Genomic DNA, 13,498 nt, shown 5'->3' with positions numbered 1-13,498 from the left:
TCGTATGAGACAAGAAAAAAATTCGGAGATGAGGGCTATTTTCTGCGTAAATCTGAGCGTCGACTTACGAAAATTTTACTTTGGAGAGAAGATGACAGTGCAAGGTCTTCAAGATATATTTTTCCTGGTGCTAACGGATCAATTCCTGATTATTCTAGAGCAGTTCGCACTGCAAAAGTCATTTATGCAATGGCTTTTTTCTTCATTTTGAGAGGACACACAGGGTGGCAAAATTTCATGAAAAATAAAATCTTGAAATTTCACGTGAAATATTTCATGAAATTTCAGAAATTTATGAAAGATATTGAAAAATACGAGTTCCTTTTTATGTTTCGAAGGTTTTAAAAATCGTGATTTTCTTCTATTTTTGGGTGTTTGAGTGCGGGTTGCATACTCTGGCCCCTGAAAAATATGAAATATTTCACAGCCTCGTGAAATTTCATGAAATATTTCACTGAAATTTCCAATCTTTCATTTCTTTCTTACGTTTCATGCCACCCTGAGGACACAGTCAGTAAATTTTGATGTGACACAGGACTGTGATAGAATGAAAAACGGGACGAAATAAAGTCACTGGGAGGACAGAAATGACTGCGACGGGCATGGGGTTCCGGAGGGAGGGGGGGCTGAGAGGGAGGTAGAGAATCATTGAGTTACGGCCGATTGATGCTTCAAAGCCCTATTCAGGGACAATCATACTTTTGAGTTGTCAAGTATGTGACTCACGAGTTTCCCTCCTCCGCGAAACAAAGACGAGGCAGACAGTCGCGCCGCGGCGCCGGCGTCTCCTCGACCTTCGAAATTGAGTTACCTTCTCTCTTCACTCCACGATTCTCACGTCACTTCCTGGGCATCTTCCGTCTTCATGAGGATTTTCGCTCGCAGAAAAATTCTTGCGCACCCCTCCGATGCCAGACTCTCATGAAATTGTATGATTATTTTTTGGCCGATTTTTACTCCTTTTTGTCACACTGGAAGGCCCGTGTTGCGGTTAGGACAATTTGCTGAACGTGGCAAATAAAAAAAAAAAAAAATCATTGAACCTTCTCACATATACCGTCGTCCACAGTAAAACCGCCGTTACTTCATCTAATATTTTAAAAAAAAAAAAAAAATCGGGAAAATGCTGTTTAACAAGAAAACCAACGAAAAATCATGCCTAATTTTTTAGTCAGCTCTTGCATGTTGTCAGGAGCTCAAAATGAAAAAATGAAGCCTTGAGGTCATTAGGTTTTGTTTTATAATAGAGCAGTATTTGTTGAAGAAAAATATAGAATTGTATGAATGGAATTACGGCGTTTTTGCTGTGAATGGCACTCCAGTTCTTCGTCCTCATCGACGTGATGGTGCGTGTTCTCTAGTTGTTCGAAAATAATTGAAGAAAAAGAAGAATAGTGATTCGTAAAACGTATTTATACGAAAGGGAACTAAGCGCCAAATTTCCAAATTTCAGTTTTTAACGGATCTGGATTCTCCATGTAATAGGCTGCTCTCACACGTAAATATGCCCCCAAAATACTAATTTCATCCCCTGGAATCAGCCCCTGAAAAATCGCATAACAGGGAATCAGCGATTACGAATAAAATCAAAAGGAACTATGTGTAATTCCCTTTGATTTAATGCGCTAACCCGGATTCCGAATTAAATCAAAAGGCGCTATCTCCACTTGAATCACTTGATTGGCGCGCGCGCGGCGAAGCTTGGTGGAAACTTGGTGAAATTTAGTACCGGGGGGTATTTTTGGACGGGAAACTCGAATTTCGGGTCAAATTTTGAAAATTCAGAAATCCAAGATGGCGGACATGGCCTAAAATGCTATCTCGGCCCCTATCCAGCCGATCTTGGTGAAACTCGGTATCAGGGGGTATTTTCGGACGGGAAATTCGAATTTCGGGTCAAATTTTGAAAATTCAGAAATCCAAGATGGCGGACATGGCCTAAAATGCTATCTCGGCCCCTATCCAGCTGATCTTGGTGAAACTCGGTATCAGGGGGTATTTTCGGACGGGAAATTCGAATTTCGGGTCAAATTTTGAAAATTCAGAAATCCAAGATGGCGGACATGGCCTAAAATGCTATCTCGGCCCCTATCCAGCCGATCTTGGTGAAACTCGGTATCAGGGGGTATTTTCGGACGGGAAATTCGAATTTCGGGTCAAATTTTGAAAATTCAGAAATCCAAGATGGCGGACATGGCCTAAAATGCTATCTCGGCCCCTATCCAGCCGATCTTGGTGAAACTCGGTATCAGGGGGTATTTTCGGACGGGAAATTCGAATTTCGGGTCAAATTTTGAAAATTCAGAAATCCAAGATGGCGGACATGGCCTAAAATGCTATCTCGGCCCCTTCCAGCGATCTTGGTGAAACTCGGTATCAGGGGGTATTTTCGGACGGGAAATTCGAATTTCGGGTCAAATTTTGAAAATTCAGAAATCCAAGATGGCGGACATGGCCTAAAATGCTATCTCGGCCCCTATCCAGCTGATCTTGGTGAAACTCGGTATCAGGGGGTATTTTCGGACGGGAAGCTCGAATTTCGGGCCAAATTTTGAAAATTCAGAAATCCAAGATGGCGGACATGGCCTAAAATGCTATCTCGGCCCCTATCCAGCCGATCTTGGTGAAACTCGGTATCAGGGGGTATTTTCGGACGGGAAACTTGAATTTCGGGTCAAATTTTAAAATTTCATAAATTCGAGATGGCGGATGTGGCCTAAAATGTTATTTCCTATTTAAACGCGCATCGCCAAAAAATCCCAGATGTCGTCCCCTGAGTGACGGTCACATATCGACCGTGCGTTCCCTCTGGCTCGATCGATGTCAGTGTGCACTGACATGGACAAGGGGCTTTTAACGAGCGAACAAATTAACGAACCCATCGGAATCACTTAATTTTCATTAAAATCACTGTTAGGTACTTTATTGGAATCGGAACAGTATTTAGAAATTCATGAGTATTAAGAGCGCGCTGGAAGGATTACGTGGTAAAAAGCGTGACCGTCACCTAGGGGTTCGTCAGGCCCCATCTTGACTTCCTCGGAGACGCAAGTTTAAATGGGAGCTCAGAATACGCAACTTCGAACTTGTTTTCCGTGGGATAATAATGTTTCAAAAAATCGGAGAAAATTCCAGCGAACTGTGCGTACTCAATCCTCCAAAAAAATGCAAAAATTAAAAATTACTGAATAACCTCATTGTTAAAATTTTAAACTCCGATATGGCGGATGTGGCCTTCAACAATAGCTCAATGCCTGAATCGTTTGTGTGAAGTTCGGTATTAGGGGCTCAAAATGACAACAGAAACTGTTTTATTTAGATACGAAAATTTTAACATAGGTAATCAGCACATGAAGGGAATTCACGATCCGACGCTGCTAGGTAAACCACGCACCTCGACGAGGCGGTGTATTGTGAACGTACGCGGAGAAAAAAACTTCGTGCGTGGGACCCGAAGTTATTAGGTCATATGGATCTGTGAAGTTTTTGGATTGAGCATCTGAACACTTTCGGTCCAGCTGCTGAGGTTTTGATCACACATCTGAAACTTCAGTTCTTACATCTAAAGTACTTCGGTTTTCACATCCGAAAATTTCGGTTCTCACATCCGAAAAACTTCAGTTCTCACACCTGAAGACTTCAGACGTAAGAACTGAAGTTTCAGATGTGTGATCCGAACCTCGACAGCTAGACCTGAAGTGTTCAGATGCTCAATCCGAAAACTTCAGAGATCCATATGACCCAAACTTTGGGTCCCACGCACGAGTTTTTTTCTCCGTGTAGAGTGCCATATATTTAAAGTTTACAAACGTGGAAATTTCCACATCTCATCCACATTGGCAAGATGCAGCGGGAAAGCAGATTGAGGTTAGGTAGGTATATTTGGGCTCCCACCACCTCCGGCCTTCACAACCCGGCCCGTGCGCTTTACGCAGGTTCATTGGCGGCCATTCTAGACGTGTAGTGCGTTTGTTTAAGAAATAGCTATCATTTTAAGCCACATCCGCCATCTTGGATTTCTGAATTTTCAAAATTTGACCCGAAATTCGAATTTCCCGTCCAAAAATACCCCCTGATACCAAGTTTCACCAAGATCAGCTGGATAGGGGCCGATATAGCATTTTAGGCCATGTTCGCCATCTTGGATTTCTGAATTTTCAAAATTTGACCCGAAATTCGAGTTTCCCGTCCGAAAATACCCCCTGATATCAAGTTTCACCAAGATCGGCTGGATAGGGGCCGAGATAGCATTTTAGGCCATGTCCGCCATCTTGGATTTCTGAATTTTCAAAATTTGACCCAAAATTCGAGTTTCCCGTCCAAAAATACCCCCCGTACTAAATTTCACCAAGTTTCCACCAAGCTTCGCCGCGCGCGCGTCAATCAAGTGATTCAAGTGGAGATAGCGCCTTTTGATTTAATTCGGAATCCGGGTTAGCGCATTAAATCAAATGGACCTACGTGCAAAAATTCCCTATATCTCGCTTAATATGCATTTTTTCCTAATTTTGGCAACGTACGTAATTAGAGGAACTCTTCAGCTTTCAAACAAGCTAAAGTAAACCAAAATCGGTCCATTAGTACGGAAACGCCAATTGTTTTAGTCAAACTTGCTTTACTGAGAAGTTTGGAATTGGCGTTTAGCGCCTTTTCGCATAAATAAATGATTTCTACTTGATGGTAAATTTGTTTTCTTAAGTCGTGAAGGTTGTTACATCTATCAGGCTTGGTAAACGTATTGAATTAAAGTGAAGGTAGGTCGTTAAGAAAAGACAGGAGGCATCCTCGTTATTTCCACGGAAATTACAACAATGCCGTATAGATTTAGTACATCACTGACCAAAAATATTATTAGATACGACTTTGACTGTAAAAAAAGTAAGTTTCCCTTAAAATCAACTGTGAGGAGTATTGGGGCCACGGCCACAGTTTGCAATAAGAAACTGCAATAACTGGCTCATCTGTGAAACACATTTCTGCATAGGAAAACGAGTGGCACGTACGTTGTTTCTGAAATGAGACTGAAATTGTAGTTCCTCATTGTAAAATGTAGTCCATTTACAAATGACAGTTACTGGTGGATTTCTCTTTGATCATTGTATCCGTATCCTCAAAGAACAAAATCTCAGAGATGACAAATTTTGGGCTCCTTTTGGTTCTCCAGGGTGTGTTCGAACCAGAAAACGGTCTTGTCGCTGGATCGCTATTTGTAAGCCACTCAAGAACTTCGATCCAGATTCTAAACGATTTTGACAATATTCCGGTACACTGAAAAAAAATTCTCGTCGTTTTTACCAAGGTCCGTTGGTACCTTTACCATCTCACTTTTTTTTACCAATTATTGGTAATTTTACCAAGACAGACTGGTAAGCCTACCTAAAAACCGGTATTTTTACTGTTTTTTCCAGGTAAGAATACCACTTCTATTGGTAATCAATTCCCGGTAACTTTGCCATTTTATCTCGGTATTTCTACCATAGTCGATAAGAAATATTGGCGTTTTTACCAAGGTCCAGTAAAATTACCGAGAAAGTTCTATAATTTTACCAAGATTTCTCGGTAAAATTACCAATTCCATAAAAGGTAATTTTACCAAGAAAAAACTGGGATCAAATAGAACCCTGAATTCTTGGTAATTTTACCCTTTTCTTAGTAAATAAACCGAGATTTTTTTTTCAGCGTATCGTTTGAGGTTGAATCAGTCTTGACCTGGCAACGCTGTTCTTTGGCGACTCTACCGTGCCCCACTGCGAACGACATTCAATAACGAATCATACTTTAATAATTCACTTTCCAACTTTGACCTCTCCCGAGGGCTGTAAAATCCTAGACTAGCAACGCTTTGAGTGTGACGATGAAAATTCCTCACGAACTAGTTCTTCTCTAATTGGATCGCTCTCGCACGTACAATGGTAGAAGTACCAAGCTCCTCAAAAATCGTGTAAGTTGGACTATTTCTGCTAAACGGAACTAAGCGCCGATTTGAGTTCCTTTTGAAGATTTTAGAATCCTGGATAGCGCGTTCGGTCAAACGGAACTAAGTGCCATGGAGAGGCATAATGAGCGTAGGATGGAATGAGCTCGACGCTCGGCTGCACCTGTCAATTCTACCCGGATTCTGCTTCTTCCCTCTACTGCGCTTAGTTCCATTTAGCAAAAATACGGCCAGTTTGTTGTAGACCTAAGGACACATGAGGGAAAAATATGTAAACTTGAGGATATGTTTCCATATGAAGGCAGCAGTTGGTGGGGCTTAAAATAAAAACTTCTGTAAGACCTTACACAAAGCAGAACAGATGACATTTACCTCTGAAATTATTTAAGCATTACTTAAATAGGATGCTCTAATCTAGTCATTTCGACTTAAGATTCAAAAAGTTGTTATTCAACTTTCCACCAAATTTTATTCCTTGTTTCTCTTTTTTGCTTAGTGTGAAGTCTTGCGTTATCCTAGTAACAAAATTCCCAGAGCCAAGTTCTAGCAAATTTTATTTACTAATCAACTCAAATAAAATTTTGAATTGACCATCGTCGAGTTTCAAAATAAGGGTAAAAGTAGAGTTCAGGATTTACCTGAGACGGTTTAGGAACGGTGGGAAAGGAGATGGAAAATTGGGTGCCGTAAATAAATGCACTTTACTCCATTCCGCCATGAAAACTTGGGACATCCTCCCAAAAAAGCGACGGGAGAGAAATTTGGTGTCAGATTGTGAAAAACTCTTTCCTTGCGGCACTATACCTTATCGAAGAGATTGGTACCGTTAGCGAAAATTTGGCAACGAGGGAACCACCCGAGACGCCGAAAAAACACCGGTGAAGAATACGGGAGGGGGGGGGGGCACACAAAAGGGCGCGAAAGCTGACACACTTTTTAATAAAAACGCAAACAACACTTGAGTCCGGCCGACAATAACTCATGGGCACATTAGCCGAACGGCATTTAAAATTAAACATTCTCCCTAGCTCTGTGCCGTAAACCTAGTAAACCAGGCAACACTGCGCGGACTCCGCGAAGAGGTGTTCGAGCGACGTTGTTCGATCGCACGTTGAAATCCGCCGGAATAAATTGCCGAGGCGACAGGAAATCGGTAATTTTCCTCCTCGGTCGGCAACTTTAAGGGTTGAAAAATGGATCGGTGTCCGGGTATATCAACCAGACGCACACAATACGGAGTCCCCGAGGTGTGACTGAAATTGAATTTCCCGGATTGAACTTGATACCGAGTGTTCCCGCTTTCCGTCGGCCAACTCCTTTGAAACACGAGAAATGTTTCGCGTCGCGGGTCAAAGCTTGGTATGGCGGACCCGGACATTTTTATTTTCTTCCGCATGTTGTGCTGCAACGATAAAAATAATGGTGCGATTTCTAGAGAAAACTCCTCCCCCCCCCCCCCACACTAAAAAGTTTCCAGGAAAAAGAGGAAGAAGGAGGAGAAGGGGTAAAAGGGAGAAAATGGAGAAAAGGGGGGAAAGGGGGAAAATAGGGGGAAAGGGGGTAAGAGGAGGAAACGGGAGAAAAAGGGAGAAAAAGGGAGAAAACGGAAGAAAAAGGAGAAAAGGGAGAAAAAGGGAGAAAAAGGGAGAAAAAGGGAGAAAAAGGAGAAAAAGGGAGAAAAAGGAACAGGGGGAGAAATATAGAGATAAAGAGAGAAGGGAGTGAGTAGACGAAAAATGGATAAAAAGGGAAGATTTGGGAGAGAAAAGAAGATAAAAAAATGAAAAAAGGAGAGAGGCAGAGGGAAACAATAAATGGGAGATAAGCAGGGAGAAAAAAGAGTAAAAGGTAAGTAAAAGAGAAGAATCAGAAAAGAGGAGAAAAGAGAGAAAAATAGGGAAATTATGGAAATAAATCGAAATGAAAAACTAATCAAAGAAAAAGTAGGAATAAAGCTCTTCAGAAAGTAAAAGGAAATTACGCGCTGTGATGACGGCGCAGAGATACAACTATTCGTGCGTAAAGGATGTCCGTAATGCGTCTGTCGAATTGAAGGCGCTATGGCGCTCGCGATGTTCCGCTCTAAGTTAGACCTTGAAAGTGTATGCTCTCGTGGCAACAAACTCATTGATTCCTGGCAAGGATTACTTTTCCCATGGCGGACTAAACTTTGTACCAATTGGCATTTCTTTTTTTATAACCCCTGTTAGCGAATTACTTTTATCTTCAACTAATTAAGGAGAAAGTAATTCCCTAAAATAGCTACGCTGAATAGGATTAAAAACTCATCCAATAAATTATCATCAAAAGAATACCATCACGTTGAATCGAATTCTCCCCGAATTTTGTATGAAAAAAAAGAAGAAAAAAGAAAAAAAAATGAATTCCATCAAATACGAGTCCCGCAGCGCAAGTCAGATTCTGACAAGTGCAAGTAGCTAAATTAATATCTCATCGGGAAAATTTAATCAAAAGGCCATCCCTTGAATAAAAGACTACGAGTGTTGATGTCTATTTCTTAATTAGATCACCGATTCTAATACGCATTTATCAAAGGCGTGGCCTTACAATTTTAAACGCATTAACCCCCTCTCTTCCGTTCCATTTACATGCGGTCACATTTCCTACCCTCTCGAGTTACCCACCCTTTCCATACCTGCCAAATCGATATCGATTTTTTCGGCGATATACGAATAAAGATAGAAGTCACCTTAAATATGATTTAGACAGGAAAAAAATGCCGTACCGAAGTTTTCAATACACACATTTTTCACCATATATTACGGTGAGGATCAACGCATGTTCATTTAATGGAAAACATGTCACTTTATTTGTCAGTATAATTTCGTCCCCGTGGTTTTTTCCGTATTTATGAACGCCTAAACCTACCTGAATGATTAAATACCTGTAGAAGAATGCAGACTTGTTGATTTTTCAGAACCGTACACTTGACTGGGCGTATATGATCTGAAACGTTACTTTACTAGGCGCACGCTTGATTTATCTACATAGTATGTATGTTGTACAATTTCCAATGAGTGTGGTTGCAGTAATTAGAGATGGATGGTTTTTTTTCTTTTTTTGCCGCGATACTTTAAAAATTACTGTTATCTATTGCACTCATTTTTACTTACTTATTTTTATTTTTTAAAAGTAAATTCTCCTGTTTTCTCTCATTGCTGTAAGTAACGTCTGCAAATGTAACAGCAAATCAGCTCAAAATATTTTTATTAGGAATAAATGTTGACTACAAACCTCATTAAACCTAGGGTCGTTCACATGATTCTTCACCGATCTTCCAAAGACATTATAAAATTATCAAATTTTACAGGTTTGCGGAATTTGGACTCTCTCGGTCTAGCACACAATCAGCTGAAAGAGGTGCCGGCGAACGTTTTTTCGCATATTTCGCTGCTCAACTCTTTGGAGCTGGATGGCAACCAGATAGTTCGAATTGATGAGAACGCTTTTGCCGGTCTAGAAGGTAAGCATATCGCCTTGAGCCGACAAGTTAACCTTACCTTCAATATTTATAAAACTCAGCATTTTCATATAGTTTCTGTTAATTTTTTTAATTTAAATGCAACTTTAATTGACTGATAATGCAGATAACTACATATTCAAATTTTTATCATATCTCAGAGACATATAGAAGTAATATTTTATCGAGCAGAATATCTTAGAAGCCTTTTCATTTTGTCTACATTGGTATAGCTCAAAATACTGTGGGGAGGAAAGAGATTGAAATAGAATTTTGACCATTTCCCCTTCATTTAATGATAAAGGAAAAATGAGCTTGCAGTTGCTGCGGTTGTAATAATTTATCAATTTAATGTTCCTTATTGTTTTACTTTGTGAGGGGTATAAGCAATATTAGCTTGAGTTGGCAATGCAGATTACTGGAAGTTAAAATTTAACGAGGTCAAAATATTTCATCGAGGAGAAGAGAGTATTCGAGAAAAAAACATCCCTGAGGATCGTTAATATTTTCCTACGTCGTAATTTTTTCGATTTTTAATTCGATGAGTACAATTTTCTTGCGTCACATACTTCGCACTGAAAACTTATTGCACTACTTTTCGGCTTCACAAATTCAGATGTTCATTCAAAACAACTCATTGAAAAACCGGTAAAAATATACTGAAAATATATCTCTATTCCCCAGGGCTAAAAGGGTCCAACAGTTATTATTACATCAGAAAATTAGAAGACAGATTTGAAACTTCGAGACAGACCAGCAGAAAATCGTCTTGTCGTGACTTGCGAAATGTTCTCGAAGTTGCCATGGTATTCGACGAACATTTAATAATTTGTCGAGAAAAAGAGTTAAAATAGAGTTAGAGCTCTGTGATGGGAAGGATGCGGATCAACAGAATCCCGCGCCTTTTCCGGGAAAAAGGGAAAAGTTTCGAAGCAACAGCGAAACTGCAATTTCAGAGTAAACGGGCTGAGCATAAATTTCAAGCTGAGGTTGAGTGATGCAGCGAGCCACGACATTCTTCGCCCCCGAGCACATTTTTCAAGCTTCTTGCAAACCGAGAACGAACTTCGGGTCTCAGAATATCTGACATCCGAAACCGCGGTCTGAAATGGTCGCGTCGGGGGAGCCTCAAACCGCACCTCTAGCTACTTGCTCGCTGAATGCGAAAGCAAAACGACCCCATCGCGATTAAAATCAGATCACTGCCACAGTGGCAATTCTTGGGAGTTGGAAACATTAACTTCCTCCGTTTAAAACAATTCAGTACCCCAGAGCTAAAAGGTACCTGACTCACCTCTTTGAAAAAATCATGTTATGTCGCAATCACACAATGAATGTGGGAACTGAGTGAGGCTTGAATGTGGAAGTCATCGGCCCGATTTTGCGCGACAGGCGCAAAATTCAGAAACGATTGTCAGCGACCATCGGATTATGTCGGATTTGTCTGAACTATTCAAATAGACTGGATACACATCTGGATGAAAATAGCTCGAATTTGCAAAGTTTCAGCTGTTGAGCGCTGACTGTTGAGTTCCATATTCAGTTGCCACATTCAGCGTGTGATTCCGGCATAAGTGTCGTTTTGGAAATGTCCGATAACGGTTCCTCGTGCGTGGAAAATGTGATAGCCCTATCTTAAGCCGCGGCGGTCATGAGATACAGAATTTCAAAAATCGCGATTTACATTGGAATCGATGAGGCCGACGCATGGTTTTTCCCTGAAACTTCGGAATGACTAAAATGGAGAGTTTAGACTGATTGTGGGACTAGAAGAAACATCGGTAAAATATAGATGTTGCAGGTGTGAGGAATTTGCGATTTGACTACTGATTCTCTTGTAAAAGTTCTCGAAAAACACGATGGTGCCACTGGTTTTCTCTGAAATTAACTCCCAAGCTCAAAAAAAGCTCTCAATTTGAGGCCAAAATGGAGGGGATATCCCACGCTATCCTGAGAGTCCACCTCTACATCAAGAATTCAAGACAAACTCTCCATGCAAAGATAGGGAGCAAATACCTACATTAGCAGGGTTGCCGTGTTTTCAGTTGTGAGAGTTCCCAAATAAAGTGGCAGCCCTGTCAATGTATTTGCTCCCTATCTTTGCATGGAGTGCTTGTCTTGATGTAGACGTGGACTCTCAGGGCAGGTTGAGATATCTGTTCCATTTTGACCTCAACTTGAGAGCTTTTTTGAGCTTGGGAGTTGATTTCAGAGAAAACCAGTGGCACCATCACGTTTCTAGCGAACTTTTACATAAGAATCAATAGTCAAATCGCAAATTTCTCACACATGCAACATCTCCATTTTCTGCCTAGGTCAAGCTATCCTGAAACTTTTAGACCCCCTTCCATGACCCCTTCCCCCTCCCCTCCGTCATCAAAATCAATCAACCTAATTAGTGCTCTGATCTGACTCGCCCTAATAATCGGGTTTGCTCCCGTCTGCGTCACAAAGGCCGAACGTTTCGCCTCCTCGCAGTCTCGACTCGCCGTAAAAAACCGCGCATGAATACGGGATACCCGTTCCCGGCACGACGTTCCAGCGAGATTAGCTCCCGAAGTTCCGTCGAAAAAAAGCTCCGAAGTGTAATTAGATTAAACGGCAAGGGCCGTCACTCTGAGCAACGCAACGCGATGGGGACGCCTGGACATGATCCCGGAGGAGGGTGAGGAAAGTAGGAGCGGGAGGGAGGGTGATTGAATGGATGTGGAGGGGGAGGGAGGGGGAGGGAGGCGTTAAAAAGAGACTGGACATAATTAAGCTGGAGGCTAATGAGAAACCCAATTAAAGCGACGGGAGGGCGAGAAAAGAGCGGGTAGGCGAGGAAGTATCACCATCACCGAGAAAGCGAGTATCAAAAAGCACGGCGGACAAGCCTCGAAGAGCAGAAATCTGTCACATGCTGACAATCAAATGGCTCAAATTTCGGGAAAGAAGTAGGGCTGGATTCACCTACTTGCCGCCCATGGGCCGCCTATAATTTGCCGCCCCCTTCTCATTCGTTTTGAAACTCGATAAAAACCATCAAATGAACGTGCCAGCGAAGGAGGGGTGCATAAGACGCATTTACTCGTGTTGAAAACTTTTTTTGGGAAAGCCCTGTTAACGCTACTAGCAGAAGTTCACGAAACTTTGCGCGAAAGTTAAGTTCCATAAACCTATCTCTGTGTGGACAAGGCCTTCCATTCATAAGAGATGAACGAAAAAATTTTGAAAGAAAATGTGGTTAAATGATTTTAACTTCCGCTGCCGCGCCGCGCAGACCGCACCGTGTTGAACGCAATGTGTGAAGTATTCATGCATTCTTGTAGGCGCTATCCGTTTCCCGCTGACCGCAATGACCGCACTGTGTTTGATGCAATGCGTGAAGTATTCGTGCAGTCTTGTAGGCGCTAATGTGTTACATGCCGTTCGCCGCGCCGAGGACTTCTCCTTTTCATCTCAAGTCCTCGTTATCATTTCTCTCTAAGTCGCGCCATTCTAGGCCAAATTGCATGTTTGCTTTCTCTCGTAACTAGACTTATTGAGGGTGCTGTCTCTTGTATCACAAGAGACGACAAAATTAGAAATTACTATACTCTCAGGAGATGAGAGATTTTGTCACCTTATCTCGTTTGTAATTTTGTTTTTATAAATCCGATTTTGGCGCGTATACGTAGTATACCGCCTTTGCGATCGTTTCGAACCCTGCTCGATACAATAACCGAGTCCCTTAGTTCCTTACCGAAAAGTGACTACCGCGAACTTCTGAGATTTTCCAAAGCGTGTAAAAAGTTTATTTATCCATCAATAATTATGATTTAAAGTTGTTTCTCATTCTGGGGGTCGCTAGTTTATGTGCAGTGAATACCAAGAGTCTAAGTTACTTGGTTTTTTTAAAAAAAGCCTAAGAATGCGACGCGCTGATTTAAAATATGCATATATAAGCAGAATCAAGCGAATTGATTCGAGGATGGCTGAGCAGGTCGGCACTCTCGGAATGAGAATCTAACTCCTCCGTTTTGTTCAAAACGTTGCTTTGACAGATCTGTAACCTCGGTTATACTTTTCAAAAGTTGGTACCCGTGCTCTGAAAAACCCAA

General features: G+C 41.5%; 3 protein-coding genes across 6 annotated transcripts in view; 2 read left to right on the top strand and 1 right to left on the bottom strand.

Moving 5' to 3' along the window:
* LOC109041147 (vitellogenin) overlaps positions 1–13,498 on the top strand; it is a 393,940-nt gene that overhangs the window by 325,686 nt on the left and 54,756 nt on the right. The gene's annotated exons all lie outside the window — the stretch shown is intronic.
* LOC109041254 (uncharacterized) overlaps positions 1–13,498 on the bottom strand; it is a 214,121-nt gene that overhangs the window by 175,307 nt on the left and 25,316 nt on the right. The window lies entirely within an intron of this gene.
* The window catches only part of LOC109041255 (uncharacterized), a 170,769-nt gene that overhangs the window by 142,927 nt on the left and 14,344 nt on the right, over positions 1–13,498 (top strand). For both annotated transcript variants that reach the window (XM_019057526.2, XM_072298050.1), the window contains one exon: positions 9,267–9,419. In XM_019057526.2, coding sequence (XP_018913071.2) covers positions 9,267–9,419 — 153 coding nt within the window. The remainder of the gene's footprint in view (positions 1–9,266; positions 9,420–13,498) is intronic.

The sequence above is a fragment of the Bemisia tabaci genome, chromosome 1, assembly GCF_918797505.1.
Source record: "Bemisia tabaci chromosome 1, PGI_BMITA_v3".
NCBI classification, from domain to species: domain Eukaryota; kingdom Metazoa; phylum Arthropoda; class Insecta; order Hemiptera; family Aleyrodidae; genus Bemisia; species Bemisia tabaci.
Note: the sequence above shows the minus strand (reverse complement) of the source record. Positions and strands in the feature narration are given on the sequence as shown.